The sequence below is a fragment of the Acinonyx jubatus genome, chromosome D2 (assembly GCF_027475565.1).
Source record: "Acinonyx jubatus isolate Ajub_Pintada_27869175 chromosome D2, VMU_Ajub_asm_v1.0, whole genome shotgun sequence".
In the NCBI taxonomy this organism is placed as follows: Eukaryota; Metazoa; Chordata; class Mammalia; order Carnivora; family Felidae; genus Acinonyx; species Acinonyx jubatus.
In genome coordinates this window covers 687,325-704,630 of record NC_069393.1, presented here as the reverse complement: position 1 = coordinate 704,630, position 17,306 = coordinate 687,325, and the positions used below count along the sequence as shown (strand labels likewise).

The 17,306-nt window shown below is 46.6% G+C and overlaps 2 protein-coding genes across 2 annotated transcripts in view; both read left to right on the top strand.

The window, feature by feature from the left end:
• Window positions 1–10,277, top strand: part of NUP133 (nucleoporin 133) — a 57,392-nt gene extending 47,115 nt beyond the window's left edge. The window contains exons 24-26 of the mRNA XM_015082529.3: window positions 1,244–1,308; window positions 2,573–2,661; window positions 7,584–10,277. Coding sequence (XP_014938015.2) covers window positions 1,244–1,308; window positions 2,573–2,661; window positions 7,584–7,720 — 291 coding nt within the window. The 3' untranslated portion in view covers window positions 7,721–10,277. The remainder of the gene's footprint in view (window positions 1–1,243; window positions 1,309–2,572; window positions 2,662–7,583) is intronic.
• Window positions 10,278–14,084: 3,807 nt separating this feature from the next.
• Window positions 14,085–17,026, top strand: ACTA1 (actin alpha 1, skeletal muscle). The gene is made up of 7 exons (XM_027046933.2): window positions 14,085–14,244; window positions 15,106–15,246; window positions 15,366–15,690; window positions 15,815–15,976; window positions 16,073–16,264; window positions 16,360–16,541; window positions 16,625–17,026. The coding sequence occupies exons 2-7, from the start codon at window positions 15,118–15,120 to the stop codon at window positions 16,766–16,768; spliced, it is 1,134 nt and encodes a 377-aa protein (XP_026902734.1). The 5' UTR covers window positions 14,085–14,244; window positions 15,106–15,117; the 3' UTR covers window positions 16,769–17,026.
• Window positions 17,027–17,306: the final 280 nt, after the last annotated feature.

The following is a 17,306-nucleotide window of genomic DNA, read 5'->3' as shown; positions in this document are numbered from 1 at the left end:
CTGGAGACGATCAAAGGCAAGTATCACAATTATATATTTGGTTTGCTGTAGAGTTGAAAACGTATTAAAAAAGAAAAGATAACTTCTTTTAGCCAATCATGACAATGTGTTAATTAAAAAAGACTCCCGGTGGGGCGCTTGGGTGGCTCAGTCTGGTAAGCGTCCGACTTCGGCTCAGGTCACGATCTCGCGGTCTGTGAGTTCGAGCCCCGCGTCAGGCTCTGTGCTGTCAGTTCAGAGCCTGGAGCTTGCTTCGGATTCTGTGTCTCCCTCTCTCTTTGCCTCTCCCCGCTCACACTCTGTCTCTCTCTATCAAAAAATGAATAAACGTTAAAATTTTTTTTTTTTTTTTTTTTTAATTAAAAACAATAAAAAAGACTCTCAGGTGCCTGGGTGGCTCAGTCAGTTAAAGCGTCCGACTCTGGCTCAGGTCGTGATCTCACAGTTCATGAGTTCGAGCCCCACATCAGGCTCTGTGCTCACAGCTCAGCCTGGAGCCGGCTTCAGATTCTGTTTCCCTCTCTCTCTGCCCCTCCCCCACTTGTTCTCTTTCTCTCAGTCTCTCTCTCTCTCTCTCTCTCAAAAATAAATAAATGGTTTTTTTTTTTTTAATTTTAAAAAAGACTCTCTGGTTCAGCTATTCCTAACTCTTGGAATGTGTAGCTCTTTAGAAAAGTTGTCAGGAGAGTCGCTTTCCTGATAATTCTCACATGTTCCCTGGTGTCTTTTTCTGTGCACGAATAAAAAACACGGCTTTTCAGAGTCCTGAGGTAATTTTTTTCTTTCATTTATTAAGTCATTATTAGTTCTTCATTCTGATACGTTACTTTATCAATTTGTTTTTCATAGTATTCACCCTAAGAGGAGCTGTTTCTCAGCCTTCTTTGGGGGGGAAAAAGATTATGATGATAATTCTGTAGGATAAGAATTGGCCTTGCAATTGAAAGTAGTTTGGTAGATTTAAAAAATGTAATGGATTGGCTTTTATGTTACCTTGTTTAAAATCTTAACCTTTTCAGGGTTCCTGATAACATCAGATTATCACAGAATAATCAGAAACTGATTCGCACAGTTATTAATTGGCTTACTCTTCTGCGTATTAATGTCTTAAAAGGAAATTTTTTAAAATTATGAATCAAAAGTAAAGCAATATTTATGTAGAATTAGAACCTGATACAACTCAAATGTAAGCATGTATTTCTTAAAATCAGGACTTAGAGAATTTTTTTGTTTCACCATAAAGGAGGAAGATGTAAATATAAATGATCTAAAACTGGAAATCCTTTGCAAAGCTCTTCAGAGAGATAAGTAAGTTCCCATACCATGAATCTAAGGTACGGTTTTGGGAAAGGATTCTTTAGGAAGATTATGATACCATACATCAAACGGTCTTGTAGCCTAATTGTTTTACAACATATACTATGAAAATTGTAATGGTTGTATTAGTAATCTAAATTTTTCATTCAATAATTAAGGGAGAGTTTAAGGACTTAGGACCACTAGTATAATACGTCTCTCCTTTTGATTTTAAAATTTAGACCGTCAGTTTGCACAGAAATGCCTGTGTTCCTGATTTTCACACAAGTTCGGCCAATTCTGCCAAACAAGCTGCTGTTGTTTCAAATAAAAAGTTTCTTAGAGTATCAGTACTGTCTTGTAAGTTATTGAGACCTCTCACATTATCTCCTTCTTAAGGGGGGAGATTTCTGCTGGAAATGGTGGCAAAGAGAGGTGGTGGCTGTGAAAGACTGAGAATCAAATTGCTTTGGGGAAAAAGAATTTTAAAGAGAACGTGACTTGAGTGTTAACGTCCTTCCCTACCCACAACTTCCCTTTTTATATCGTGCTGAGAAATTACAGTAGAACTATTTTTACTAAAGCATTTCTTCCTCTGATCACTCCCAAATGGTTCACATTGTTCTGCTTGGTCTTGGAGGTCACGCTCTGAAGCATCTAGCTCTGCCACTTGATTCTCCTTCCTAATCTAAAAAAAAGTATGCCATCATTTGGCTGGAATTCTTTTCATGGCTTTATGTTTAAAAACTTTAAGGTATTGTGGGATATATCCATTGATGATACAGAGTAGTGGTTCTGTGTGTGTGTATTTCAGCAGTGGATAATCTCATCTAGATAAAACTTACGTTGTATTAGACACCATTTACCCTTTTACTTTTATGAAAAGCAGAGTCTGTTACAATATACTGTAACTATTGTGCTCCGAAGATCATACTTTGGAGTCCTTACTAGATTTGTTATCTATTTATAGCGTTTTTTGGGAACAGATACCTCACTACTTGGTTTTGACATCACATAGGTATGGTTACGTTGGGCAGGTAGCTACTTGAGTGTAACATCTTGTATCTACTATAAAGACTCTAAGTGTGTTCAACATTTAAAGCTCCCTTATTTTAATAATTTGAAACAGTATCACAAAAACTTAAGATTCCCCACCTGACCCCCCAACCCCTCCCCAGCACAACCATTAGAACAAGACTGTGGTAGCAAACAGAAGTCCTTTATTTCAGATATGTTCACGATTTCATTTTCTTCCCATTGCAATTTTGTTTTCTAGCTGGTCCAGTTCAGATGGTAAGGATGATCCAATTGAAGTATCTAAAGGCAGTATATTTGTGAAAATCTTACAGAAGCTTCTAAAAGATGGTAAGTAGTTTGTTAACACTAGAAATTCTGGTATCGCTCCTCAGTTTTAGAAATCTGAAAATGGGATTTGCCAAGGTGTCAGTGCGAGGGCAGTTTAAGATTAAACAGTACCATACTCAGAATTCGATTTGTTTAAAATGAAGGAAGGGTTGGGGTGCCTGAGTGGCTCAGTCGGTTAAGTGTCCGACCTCTCCTCAGGTCATGATCTCACGGCTCATGAGTTCAAGCCCCGCATCAGACTCTGTGCTGACGGCTCGGAGCCTGGAGCCTGCTTGGGATTCTGTGTCTCCCTCTCTCCCTGCCCCTCCCCTGCTCACGCGCTCTCTCTCAAAAATACACAGATATTAAAATGAAGGGTTTTTTTCTTTCCTCTCCAATTGGGGGAGCATGTGTCAAGGTGAAGTCTCCATCCACATGGATCCTGGGGGACTCCAGTGGGCAAAGTCTCCGTGCTGATTGGACAAGGAATAGATTCAAGTGTTGGTTGTGATACCAAAAATGTATATGATAAATGAGATGTAACTTTTTGTTATATAACTGACCATACTATGCTTAAGAATAAATTACAAATGCTTTTTCAAATCCATTTTGGATATTAATACTCTAAAATTCATTTTAGGAACAAAATAAAAAGAAACAAGAAGGGAATGTGTTCTGCACATACTCCCATACTAAAGCAGTGAGCAAAATTCCATTTGCTGATTGAGACACAAATTAGGTAAAGAAGCTTTTATGGACAAAATGCTGTTCTTAGGGAGGTATATGAATTAGAGGGTGCAGTTGACCCTTGCACAGTGTGTGGATGAGGACAGTTGAAAATCTACGTATAACATTTGACTCCCTAAAAACCTAACTGCTGATGTTCTGCTATTGACCAGAAGCCTTACGAGTAACACAGTTAACACATATTTTATATGTGTGTTATGTACTGTATTCTTATCATAAAGTAAGCTTAGAGAAATGAAAACGTTCTTAAGAAAATCATAAGAAAGAGAAAATACAGTCATAGTACTGTACTGTATTAAAAAAAAAAAAAATTCGCATGTAAGTGGACCCTTGCAGTTCAAACCTGTGTTGTTCAGGGATCAGCCGTATTTTTACTTTTACCATTTTTTATATTACTGGGAGCTTAATATATGGAGAAAGTTAGGTAGAGATGAGCAATTTTGCACATTTTATATCTATGTGACTCGTATTATAGAATTATATCAAAACGTATGCTACTAAATTCAGGCAATGTGCAAAATAAGCTAACTTAGTGTTCACCAATCTTTTCAAATATAAGGACACTCCCTTTTATATCAAATGGAAAAAATACACAGTGATAAAAAGTTGTAAATTCAGTAGTCCTCCTAAATGGATGGGACTTCTATCCATCATACTGACATTTACACACATTTGAAAGGTTTCTATATATACATATGCAAGGTACATTATTTAATCTACGAAAACATGCCAAGTCCAGTCTCTGATACATAGGAGTCACTCAATAGATGTTTGTCCTTTGAATGCCTGGAAGTATTTTGCAGATTCATAGGACTCATAGCCCCAACTCCTCTGCAATAGATTGTATTCTGCAGTCCTGGCTTTTAATTCTTTTTTAACGTTTATTTATTTTTGAGAGAGATAGAGCGTGAGCAGGGGAGGGACAGAGAGAGAGGGAGACACCGAATCCGAAGCAGGCTCCTGGCTCTGAGCTGACAGCACAGAGCTTGACGCAGGGCTTGAAACCACAAACCACGAGATCATGACTTGAGCCGAAGTCGGACGCTTAACCGACTGAGACACCCAGACGCCCTTACAGTCCTCTATTTTAAAAAATCACTGGCTTAACCAAGTGAAATGAAGGAGGACCCTTAGAAAAGTTCTATGGAATTAACCACACCAACCAGTATTCTGAGGTTAAAGAGAAGCAAACTCTCAGTGTTTGTGTTTCAGAAGGTGTTTTTTTGGTTTTTTTTTGTTTTTGTTTTTATAGCCCATCTGTATGGGTCTCCTAGCATTAGTTTTCAGATTTTTAGTCTCCTTTTATAAGTGATCCAAAGAAAATGTAATTCTGTGACTAGATTACTTGGAACTTGCTCAGAAATGATTTGAACTTTTCTTCATGAAAAAGGAATACTTGATTGCTCCATATTGATAGATTTAATAGTACATTCATTTTCAAAAATGAGCAAGTAATACAAAGGTTAATTAAGACTTTACATTGTCACAGAATAAATAAAAACTAAAAATGAAAAAAGGAATCTAGCAAAAGAACCTATTTTTTTTCTTGAAGTATTTGAAATGCTTGAAATTCCAAAAGAGCTAAAATGCACCAAAAGGCTTTCTCTTTTCTGTATTTGGAAACGAAGAAATGATATGGTTGACTTCATGTATGGTTGAAGAGTTGAAGAGTTGGAAACCATTTGGACCCAAATCCAATGCTGTCCATGAAATTTGTTCTTCTAAAAGTGCCACAGAGGGGCACCTGGGTGGCTGTCGGTTGAGCATCTGACTCTTGGTTTTGGCTCAGGTCATGATCTCGCAGTTCGTGGGTTCAAGCCCCACTCCGGGCTCTGCAACTGGTAGCATGGAGCCTGCTTGGGTTCTCTCTCAATCTCTCTCTCTCTCTCTCTCTCTCTCTCTCTCTCTCTCTCTCTCCCTCCCTCCCTCCCTCTCCCCCTCTCCCCCTCTCTCCCCCTCTCCCTCCCTCCCTCTCTTCCTCCCTCTCTCTGTCCCTCCCCCACTCAAGCTGTCTCTTTCTCTCTCTCTCAAAAAAAAAAGTAAAAAAAAAAAAGTGCCACAGAATTGAATTGTGGCTAAGTAAGTGGTGCTCTTTAAAGGTGACTTTGCTGTTTTTGTTATTCTTAGATCTTACTCATAAGGACAACAGGAACGTAAAGTTGTGAAGAATTATTACACTGTGACCAAAGGACAAAAACAAGTAGAAATATTATATTATAGAAATACATATAAGTATATATAAATATATATAATACATGTATATATAATACACTCAGACACATTTACATACATACATGTACAAATTAAAGGTATATATTATATTTATATAATATAAAGGTATATGTATTTATATTATATTATATTATATTATATTATATTATATTATATTATATTATATTATATTATATATAACAAGAAGCCAAAGACATATTTTTGGAACCTTTTTAATAATATAGTTACTATATACAATGGTAAATATTTTTAAAGACAGATCCTGAAGATAGAGAGTTATAGATAGCCTCATATTTCATAAGCTCTGACAGCCAACAATTACTTCAGCTTGTGGAAATGTATTCATCCTCCAGATATATTTAACTTACCCATACAGAGCTTTTCAGTCTGTTTTTATATATTATTGAAGTACATTATCCACACAAAATAAAATGCACGTATCATTATATATGGAGTTTAAATTTTTTTCTAATTAGTCACCAGTATTTAATAGTTGAGAAGAGTTCTTACAAAAGTCTTCGTTTCTTTTCTTTTTTAAATTTTTTTTGTTTTTTTTTGACAGAGAGACAGAGCATGAGCAGGGCAGGGGCAGAGAGAGAGAGGGAGACACAGAATCCGAAGCCGCCTCCAGGCTCTGAGCTGTCAGCACAGAGCCTGATGTGGGGCTCGAACTCACGAGCTGTGAGATCATGACCTGAGCCGAAGTCAGACACTCAACCGACTGTGCCACCCAGGCGCCCCACAAAATTCTTATTTTCTTAATTCTCTTAAGAATCAAACTATTTGCCTAAACTGAACTGATATATTTATCTGGCAACAGTAAACTGAATCTGATGAGCACTGCCCCCTTTGGATGAGGCATTGGCTCTAAGTTTACCAACGTCCCCGAGGCCACCTTCCTCATACCACCTGCCGGAGTTTTTGGCCCCAGCTGTAACGAAAAGAAATCCACCAAATGTTAGTTCTAAACAGAGGGCGTGCCCCACAAAAATAGAAGCCAAATAAGATGTTACATTTTTTTAGAGAATTGATCTTTTAGAAACTAATGTATTTTCACAAGTTTAATACTGTTTTACAGATAAAAAGTCTTTACTGGAAGTATTTTAATTATAACAAATGATGTATAAATATTTTGAATTTAGCCTCATAACATTCATTAACCAGATTTTTATTATATTACAATTAAGTACAAAAAAACGGTGCTGGGCCTTTGATTTTGAGACCCTTATGCTAATGTAACAGATTATAAAATACTGTCTTATATGAAAATTTTTTTTTTCCAGTTTTCTTTATCAAGCGAGAAAACTGTACATGCCTTTTTGTAACTACGCAGATCTTGATTTCAGCAGTTCTGTCTCATCAGTGCTCATTGGCTTTCTGGCTTTTAGAGGACTAATGAAATGGTTCTTCACCTATCTCACTTTTAACTATAATATATATTTTGAGAGACTGTAGCTAGCTTTCATGACATTGCATTTACTGAATTATTTCCCTATACATATAATTGGATACATATTTAATATATATAACTGTCGAAATATTTGAATATGTAACTATAAGATATTTGAAATACCTGAATACATAATTGTTGGAATATATAATTGTTTGAAATATTTGTTCTCGGGTGATTGTTAGTTAAAAACTCCCACGTTGAAGAAATAAATGACTTAAACTGTAGAGAAAAATTAAAATATTTCAGGTCTTATTAAAGACTTTAATTAGATTGGCTGTTTTGACCACTAGGGGGAAAAAACACTCAAGCAACCTCTTCTAAGTAAAGCATGTCGTGTTGTTAGACCTGCAAGTATGTTTGACCGTGGAAGGAATTTAGAACAGAGTATTTCCCAATAGTGGAGTGACATTATATTTTAAATAGAAGCACAGATGCTGTTATCATCAATCATCTTAATTCATTTGAGAGTTTTATCAAAGTAAAAAAGGTCTTTCTGTGTTTGTGTTTATAGGCATTCAGCTCAGTGAATACCTGCCAGAGGTGAAAGACCTCCTACAGGCAGACCAGCTTGGGAGCCTCAAGTCTAATCCTTACTTTGAGTTTGTTTTGAAAGCAAACTATGAATATTATGTCCGCGGACAAGTGTAACTTCTTCTGAAAATGGTCACTGCTGCTAAAAATTTGTACAGGCTCGTCCTTAGAAAAATCTTAGACCTTAAATATCTAAAAGTTTGTACAGTTTTATAACATGAATTACTGAATTTTTGGTACTTTATTTGGAAACAGCCGTCTGACTGTAGTTTTTTGTTTTTTAGTTACAAGATCTTTTCTCCTTTTGCCATCGATTCATCACTTGTTATTTCCCTGCTGGCTACCCTTCTCATTCCATCAAGGGCTCTGGAGTTCTTGTTCTAGTTGTGGCTATTTGTTTGCACAAAGCACTTCTAGGCCTCAGTCCCTGTAACTCTGAACATGACAGGATTGCACTGATTGTCTCTGAGATTGCTGTCGCTCTGGAAATTGTGCACTGAGGAGAATTGGGAGTCTGGTATCCGTTTGGGTTAGGGCTGCTGCGAAATGTCCAGTAAGACAGATGTCAGATTTGGTGACTTGCTGTAGGACCGAAAGACAAAACAAGTGGGCATAATTCCTGTGAGTTTGAGAACTGCTTAATTCACTGGGAAAATACTATACATTTCCATGTAAATAGAGTATTAGAGTAGTGAGTAAAAACACTTAAGTGGTAACCTGCCTGCAAGTTACCATATGGTAAATTTGTAGTATTAAAGTTAGTCATGGCCTTTCAGTATGGGGATTCAAGCTGTATTTTCAAGGTGATTTACACTGAATTCCTGCTTTGCCACAGTCTGGCAACATAGAGCATGTGTTACGCTAGAAGCTGTTATAGGTTTTCTTAACACGGCATCTGATTCACTGAAAAGTAGTGGCTCTCAGAGCTTCATTGTTCTGACTAGTGTCATTACTCAGTTTTTCTCAGCTTTAAATAAAGACTAGAGGTTGGACAGGGTGTTGCTGGCATATTCAGATTCTGGCCCAGTTGAATGCTCACTAAACAACTTGCTCCAACAGCTGAAAAGGTCAGAAGTTAAATATGGTAAAGAGTCCGGTGCCTGGTTTCACAAAGTGCGGCCATCGTGCCTCTCTTCCCGTGCCCTCTTCCCCTCTAGGCTTCAAATCCAGCCTTTGAACATGTTGGCAGGAACAGGTTAATGGAGCTCGTTACATTAATAACCAGAGGAAAGACACTAGCAGTCTTGTCTTTTTCTGTTTGCAGCTTGTGTGCTGGGACAGCATGAGGGTCCCGGTTAGGAGTATATGGAAGGGTGCGGTGCTAAGGGAAGGTAGGAAGAACTTGTCAGGTGGCAGGGAAGAAATGGTTGAACTCTTGTGTTCTAAGCCGAGGCTTTGCTTTTACATAGACATTAACAGTTCTTGCCTGTATGATCCTTTTTAGATACTCGTGTGCTCTGGGAACACAAGACTGTGCCCCCTTCACAAGCTACCACAAATCTAAGCATCCCTAATGTGACAGGAAAGCCAGTCTGACGGTGACCCTGGCCCCGTTGATTGCCTGATGTCAAATTGCTGCTCTCACGGTGTAATGCATAGTTGTCTTATGTTGAGGGAGGAGAAGCCTCACTCTTCTAGCTCTGTCTCTTAGCGTGGCACCAAAATGGTTGGGTTTTTTAAAATTAATAAAATTAAGGTCTAAGGTTTTAAGTAACTTTTCTAAATTTTAAAAAGTTGTTTCACAGTGTAGTCTTTATCAAAGAATTACTGATTTTTGTATAAATTGAGTAATAAAGGCACATTATAAAGGTGAGCGTGTTTTCTAAGGAAAGAGAAACTGCCTTGGGAAGGGGTTTTTTTCACCCCTGTCTTTGCTGTTCTAAAAGTCACAGTTTGCAGCCAGCTTCGTGCTCTGGTATGTTTTGTTTTAAGACTTTGTGAATGTATCAAGGTTGAAGGTAGAACTTGAGATACACGTAAGGGACTTGCTGAAACCCTTAGCGAAGTAAAAGGCTACAGACACCCTCTGTCACAGGGGTTTTGTTTTTGAAGAAGCCCTCGAAATTGGATTCTTTCTTTGACTTCGGGGTCTGAATCAAAATGCTGAAGTCTGTCACCCACCGAGCACACGAGGCCCGCGCGAAGGGCACACGGCACAGTTCCCCTTCAAGGTGGATCGCTCTCTCTAGTAGCGGGAACGGACGGAAAGCCACGTCAGAATGTCGTCAGGCTCCTCCTTGATCTCTTGTGATCCTTCACACTTGTACATCTTGAGGCTGATAACTACAGAAAAAGGTAGTCCCACCTTCTTATTCCTGGACCTTTTATTGGAGAATGCCTGAAGAGAAAGTAGTTTTACGTACTCCTATGTAAAATCCACTCATTAAATACAAAAATTGCAATTTTAAAAAATAATTTTGTGTAATTCTAAAATTATGAAAAGCTGTAGAAAATGTAAAACCTGTTTTTTTTAAAGTATGTGGAAGAACATAAACCCCTGTAATACCACCAGCCAGAAATCATTTCAGTTACCAGCTTAGAATGCATTTTAGAGGCACCTGGCTGGCTCTGTTGGAAGAGCGTGCATCTCTGGATCTCGGCGTCATGACTTCGAGCTCCATGTTGGGTGTAGAGATTACTTAAATAAACTTAAAAAAAAAAAGAAAGAAATGTATCTTAGACTATTTGGGACTGTCCATATTTTATAACCCAATGTATATTATGAGCATCTCCATATATCCTTAATCCAATGTTTCCCAACCTTTTTCCCATTGGCATCCCTAAGGGATCTTTTTAGACACTTTTGCCCTAATCACTCCACCCCCATCCCTCATTGAAAATTTAATACTGCAGATAAATAGATAGACATACACACACACACACACACACACACACACACACACATACATATATAATGTACTATGCCTTTGGAGGCCACAAATCATCGTAATATCTTAAGTTTTTTTCACACCCCCCAAGAAACAGTTTCCGCCCTTTGAGAATGCATGATTTTTCAAGATACAATTTTCTAATGAGTGCCTGACACTTTGCCACAAGGCTATGCCATGGTTTCTTTACCAGTTCTCCCTTCTTAATGATCTTAACATTTGAGTTCATGGTGTGGGTTTGGGTTGGGTTTTTTTGTTTGTTTTTGCCATTTTAAATAATAGAATAAATCTTTCTACAAAAATCTTTGTGCGCTCCAAGTTCCTTTAAAATTACATGACTTTTCCTGTTCAGTTTGTGATGATGCTTATACACGACTAGTGAACAGTTGTAATCATTTTGAATGTCCTTTGCTCACCTACCCACCTCACCACCCCCCACCCCACCTCCTCCAGACACTCAGAAGAAAGATATTGTACTGTTTATTGAGCACTTCTGTCCAAGTCAGTCTTAAGGAGTAGGTAGTACCCTCCGTTGAGAATACAGAGTCTTTCTTGAAATGACCTGCCCAAGGCCACACAGCCATTCAGAAGGGGTGAGGGGCATACCCAGAAATGCCAAGTGCAGATTTTTCACCAGGTTCTTATGCCAGATATTAGGAGGTAGTGGGGGCAGAACGAGAGGTGACGGCCCTCAGAGGTGGCCAGGGCGGAAGCCGTGACTTCATTTCTGGATGTCCTTGGCTCCTGTTGGAAAAGATCCCTTGAGGATCTTTTATATTTCCAGAACGAAACCAAGTGTTGGGGGGGGTTGAAGGAAGGGAGAAAGGGGTCCCACCCCCAACTGCTCCTGGTGGGAGGGGGAGTCGCCCAAGCCCCAGCTGTGGGACCCCGGGGGCCCTGTGGTCTGACTCACCGAGCCTTATTCTGAGTTTTAACATTGAATGGCACGACTAGTACGGGTCTTATTTCCCTCAGAATAGTTACAAGCATCCAAGGGAGCCATGTGAAAGCACATAAAGCATTATATGAATTCGTATTTGAATCAGTAGGAAATAACAATGGGAGGCTGAGACCCAGCAAGGTGGCTCACAGATGAGTGAGGAACCGAGGGGACAGGGCTGTGGAGAAGACAGCTGAGCGGCAGCCCAAGGCCCCGTCAGAGTGTCAAGAGCCCGGGGAAAACTTAGAAGCCGACGCTCTCTGTCAAGCATTCCCTCCGTGGCTGAGCTTTACTTGGCGATAGTTCTCAAAAGGCTATGCGGGCAGCCACCCGCTTACTAGGCGAGAGCAGAGCACTGCTGTGTTCCCCAAAACCGTACATGTATGGAGGTGGCCTTTGCACTCACCCGTTAGGTCTATTCCCTAGGCCAATGAGAACTCAACAAGACCAGGATGGGATTGGGTGGCCCGTGGTGACCCGTCAAGAGACCATTTAAACAGCCCCAACCGTGGGTGGAGAGCAGATGCCTGGCCCTGTGTTCTCGGGCCCCAGCTCCCGAGGTTTCCTTCCCTTGGGTTTTCTTCATAGCTTTTCACGTGTCTTTGAAACTGATAGACTCCGGGCTCAGAAAAGCTTGCTATGGGAGAGAGAGGAACCACACTGAGCAAGAGGTTTGGAAGATAGTGGCAGCCCAGTTCCCCTTTTTAAAAAAGCAACAAATTCTTAGGTATCCTTGCTGCTTTTAGGCCAGAATTTAAGCTTTACCCTCAAAATTGTGCATACAGTGCATGTGCAGGGTTTTTTTGGATTTTTGGTGTTTTTTTTTGGGGGGGGGGCGTCTTTTTGTTTGTTTCCTTCCTAGCATCTTCACTACCCACGGACAGCAGGACAGAAGGTATTAAAAAGGACACGTAGCTCTGTCTGTTACTCGTTCTCTGCAACAACTGAAAAAGCTACATGTGAGAGAAACTACAGCAGCTTTCAGCTGACTCTTTATACTCACGACATAGGCCCCCTGCTAAACAAACTTCATTTTTGAACGGACTTTGATGGTTTAGGAAGAGTTGCCATGATGTGGGCTACTGGGGAGGGTTACATGTGCCTTTATATCCGTCCTCCGGAGAATCCACACCTGTCCCCCTTGCCCAGCTCCACGACCAAATGCGAATTGCAACTATTTTGGGAACACTTAAGCACATCAGAAAAATGAATGATTCCATTCGCGCTGGCACCACAGCACTGATGTACCCGCTCCAAGCATGGCACTGAGTTCATCACAGAAAACGGTCTCTCCTTCTGCCTTCGATGGCAGGGTTAGGACTGCGCTTGTTCCCCCTCCCCCACCCCCGCCCCCACCCCTGCCGAAAATGCGAGTCCGGCACCGACTGGGTAACCTCTTCTGACCCTCGCTCCACCTTACCATAAGTAGATCCAAATCCTTCTAGAAAATCTGAAAGGCATATCCCCATGTATCAGTGGTATAAATAGAACCGCTTCAGCAGGCTCTGGTAGAGGGTGAGTTGCTCCAAGGTGGACTGGGAAGCAGCCTGGCCTTGGCAAGGCTGCACCCTCTAAATAGAAAGATGAGTTTGTTCAGCCTTTGCAGAAGGAAAAATTGCTCCCATCCTAGAGTGCAATGTCCTTGTCCTCTTTACTGGGAGGAAGGTCGAGCAAGGTCTCATTTAGTAAGGGCGCTTCGCCCATTCCACCGCCGGGTCGGGAGTTGTGACCCCTGCCTTTCAGCCCCAGGACAGGGACACTCTTAGTCCCACCAGGGAGGTGGGGGTTTGGGGCCTCAGCCCAGCCCACCCAACCTGGGGCGGGTTCAGTCCGGGAGGAAGAGAACACCCACCACCAGCACCACCAAATTCACTCCCTTCACGAACACCCGAGTGCGCTGCGTGTCACTGAGAGGAACAGCTCCGGCTGGCCTGGCGTCGTGCCTGGCGCGGCCAGGGCCGCCGCCCCGGCCTGTCCCCGGGAGCCCTCCTCCTCCTCCTCCTCCTCCCCGCCTCTCCGCCCTCTCCTCCCGCCGCCAGCTGTCTGGCCCGCGACAGCTGCGCGCCCTCCCGCCGCCGGTGGCCCTCTCCGCGGTGGGGGCGGGTCAGCCCTCCGAATCGGGGAGCTCAGGGGTGGGAAGGGAGAGGCGAAGTTCACCGGGGAGCGGGGGTCGCCTTCCTTCCCTTCCTGGGACCGCTTCTCCCATCCTCTCTTGTCCCACCACTGGGACACGGCTCCCTCCTCCCTGTAGCCGCACGTGGGGCTCTGAGGGTCTGAGTAAACCCAAAGAAGGGATGAAATGTGGGAGGCACCCTCCGGAGCGCCCTGTGCGAGCAGAGCGGACAGGGTGGGGAGGCCTTGCGGACAGGTGCAGCTCCGGGAGCGCAGGCGCACACGCGCACCCACTGGCGCTCGCGGTGACCCTCGCCCCACCCCATCCCCTCGGGCGGGCAACTGGGCCGGGTCGGGAGGGGCCGACCGGCCGGGGAGACACTCCATATACGGCCCGGCCCGCGTTACCTGGGCTCGGGCCAGGCCGCTCCTTCTTTGGTCAGCGCAGGGGACCCGGGCGGGGACCCAGGCCGCGAGCCGGCTGGGGGACGGGGCTCCAGTGCCCAACACCCAAATATGGCTCGAGAAGGGGAGCGACAGTCCTGCGGGGCGGCGCGGGGGGGGAGCGCCCGCGGGCTATATAAAACCTGAGCGCGAGGACCAGCGGCCACCGCAGCGGACAGCGCCGAGAGAAGCCTCGCTTCCCTCCCGCGGCGACCAGGGCCCGAGCCGGAGAGCAGCAGGTGTAGCCACCCGCCCAGGTAGGGCGGGAGTGGGGGAGGGGGCCGGGGACAGGAGAACAATAGGACAGGGGGACAAGGTGACAGGGCACCACCGAGGGGAGCCTGGAGAACTCCGGGGTAGAACCCAACCGACTCACCTGATCAGCCCCAAGGCCTGCTTTCTGCCCGCCCACCCCGTGGCTTGGTCCTCAGAGCCACACGCGCTTTATAGAGGAGGCCCGAGGCCATCAGCTTTGGGAAACATCTCCAAATTTATCCCCAGCCCCTTTGGGCTCCTTTACCTGGCGTTTCGTATGTGCCGGGTGGATTAGAGGTTTTGCTTTAGTCGTCCCAAGGGCAATGCCTTCCCGAGGAAGGCCGGAGCCCAGGAGCAGCAAAGGCCGCAATTCTCTGGGGTCGCCATCAGGCGAAACGGTGCCTCTGTTCTGAGGTTGGAATGTCGTGGGGGTCCGGAATGGGCCACTCCTCTCGGCACGGTGCACCAAAGCCCTTCCCACGGGCATCTCCTTCGGCCCCCGCGCTCGCCGGCGAGCAGGTATCGCCCGCCTCAACCGCCCAGACGAGGCCGCCGAGGCGCCGAGGCCTGGGGCGCCAGCGCCCGGCTCCTGCGTCAGGTAGCCTGCAGCGAAGGCAGAGGTGTCCCGGCGGACACTGTGCCGGGGTTCCCGGGGTGGAGAAATTCTCCGAGATTCTCCGCAGCGCGGCCCTGAGCCCGGGGAGCGAAGCCCGCCAGGGTGCCCTCCGCTGCTCCCCTGGCCGGCGGCGCGCGGCTCGGGGCTGGGGACGTCCGTCGGTCCCCGGGAAGGGAGGGCGCTCGGGCCGTCGGGGACTCCCGCGCTGTCGCGTCGTGAGTCTCCACGGCCTTCCTGTCCTTTACAGAAACCAGACACCATGTGTGACGAAGACGAGACCACCGCCCTCGTGTGCGACAATGGCTCCGGCCTGGTGAAAGCCGGCTTCGCCGGCGACGACGCCCCTAGGGCCGTGTTCCCTTCCATCGTGGGCCGCCCTCGCCACCAGGTCAGGCTGCCCGTCCGCTGAGGGAGCCGGGCGGGGGTTTCCCCCCCCCACCCCCCCGCGTAGGCCAGCCGCCGTCGCGGGAGCCGCGGTAACGTGGGCGTGGTGTCTCCGCTCCGCAGGGCGTCATGGTGGGTATGGGTCAGAAAGATTCCTACGTGGGCGACGAGGCGCAGAGCAAGAGAGGCATCCTGACCCTGAAGTACCCCATTGAGCACGGCATCATCACCAACTGGGACGACATGGAGAAGATCTGGCACCACACCTTCTACAACGAGCTCCGCGTGGCCCCCGAGGAGCACCCCACCCTGCTCACCGAGGCCCCCCTCAACCCCAAGGCCAACCGCGAGAAGATGACCCAGATCATGTTTGAGACCTTCAACGTGCCCGCCATGTACGTGGCCATCCAGGCCGTGCTGTCCCTCTACGCCTCCGGCCGTACCACCGGTGAGTGCGCGCGGGGCCGCCCCGCTCCCCAGCTCCCCCGCTCCCGCCCGCCGCGCGCGCCCGCGCCCGGCCTCGGGGGCGCGCGCTCACCCCCGCCGTGTGCCCCGCCCCGCCCCCCGCGCAGGCATCGTGCTCGACTCCGGCGACGGCGTCACCCACAACGTGCCGATCTATGAGGGCTACGCCCTGCCGCACGCCATCATGCGCCTGGACTTGGCCGGCCGCGACCTCACCGACTACCTGATGAAGATCCTCACTGAGCGCGGCTACTCCTTCGTGACCACAGGTGCGCGGCGCTCCGGGCTCCCCGGGCGGGCGGGGTGGCGCGCGGGCCGCGGGGCCCTGCGCTGAGGGCGCCTCTCCTGCCCCTGCCCCCCCACAGCTGAGCGCGAGATCGTGCGCGACATCAAGGAGAAGCTGTGCTACGTGGCCCTGGACTTCGAGAACGAGATGGCGACGGCCGCCTCCTCCTCCTCCCTGGAGAAGAGCTACGAGCTGCCCGACGGACAGGTCATCACCATCGGTAACGAGCGCTTCCGTTGCCCGGAGACGCTCTTCCAGCCCTCTTTCATCGGTGAGTCCCGCTCGCCGGCCTCCCCGGGAGCCCCGGGGCCCCGCCCGGACCCCGGCTCGCACACGCCGGCTCACGCTCCTCCCTGCGGCCCCCAGGCATGGAGTCGGCGGGCATCCACGAGACCACCTACAACAGCATCATGAAGTGCGACATCGACATCAGGAAGGACCTGTACGCCAACAACGTCATGTCGGGGGGCACCACCATGTACCCGGGTATCGCTGACCGCATGCAGAAGGAGATCACGGCGCTGGCCCCCAGCACCATGAAGATCAAGGTTGGCGGCGGCCCGCGCCCCCTGCCCGCGGGTGGGCCCCGGGGTGCGGCCCTCGCCGGCCTGACGCGCTCCCTGTCTTACAGATCATCGCCCCGCCTGAGCGCAAGTACTCGGTGTGGATCGGCGGCTCCATCCTGGCCTCGCTGTCCACCTTCCAGCAGATGTGGATCACCAAGCAGGAGTACGACGAGGCTGGCCCCTCCATCGTCCACCGCAAATGCTTCTAGACCCCATTCCACCAACAGCGTGCGAATTCTCCTCAGGACGACAAATCTGCTCAGGTTGCAGGTGGCTGACCTCGAGTCACCGCGCAGCAACTTCGTCTCTAACAACTTGAGTTGCCGCAGCCGCAATCCGACACAATGTTTATAACGTGTACATACATTAACTTATTTACCTCATTTTGTTATTTTTAAAACAAAGCCCTGTGGAAGGAAATGGAAAACTTGAAGCATTAAACTCAGCCATTCTGTCTGTTGCGTAAAGTTGTTCGTTGTGTTTATTTGCCGGGGCGGGGGGGGGGGGAGAGTCGCAGGGGGCAAGGGAGGAAGAGGGACCCCACCTTCCTGCGTGACTTTTCACAATACTCGGAATGAGCGCGCTCCTTGCGACGCCTTAGTTAAGTCTTCCCTTGCTCGCGGTCTCCCCCTCTGGATCAGATCCATTCCCAAACACTGGCAGGCCCGCCCCTCTGGTAGGTGGTGAGGCCATCTCTCCCACCGCAGGCTCTGGGGTGGCCGCAGGCGGGCTGGCTCTGGCCCGCGG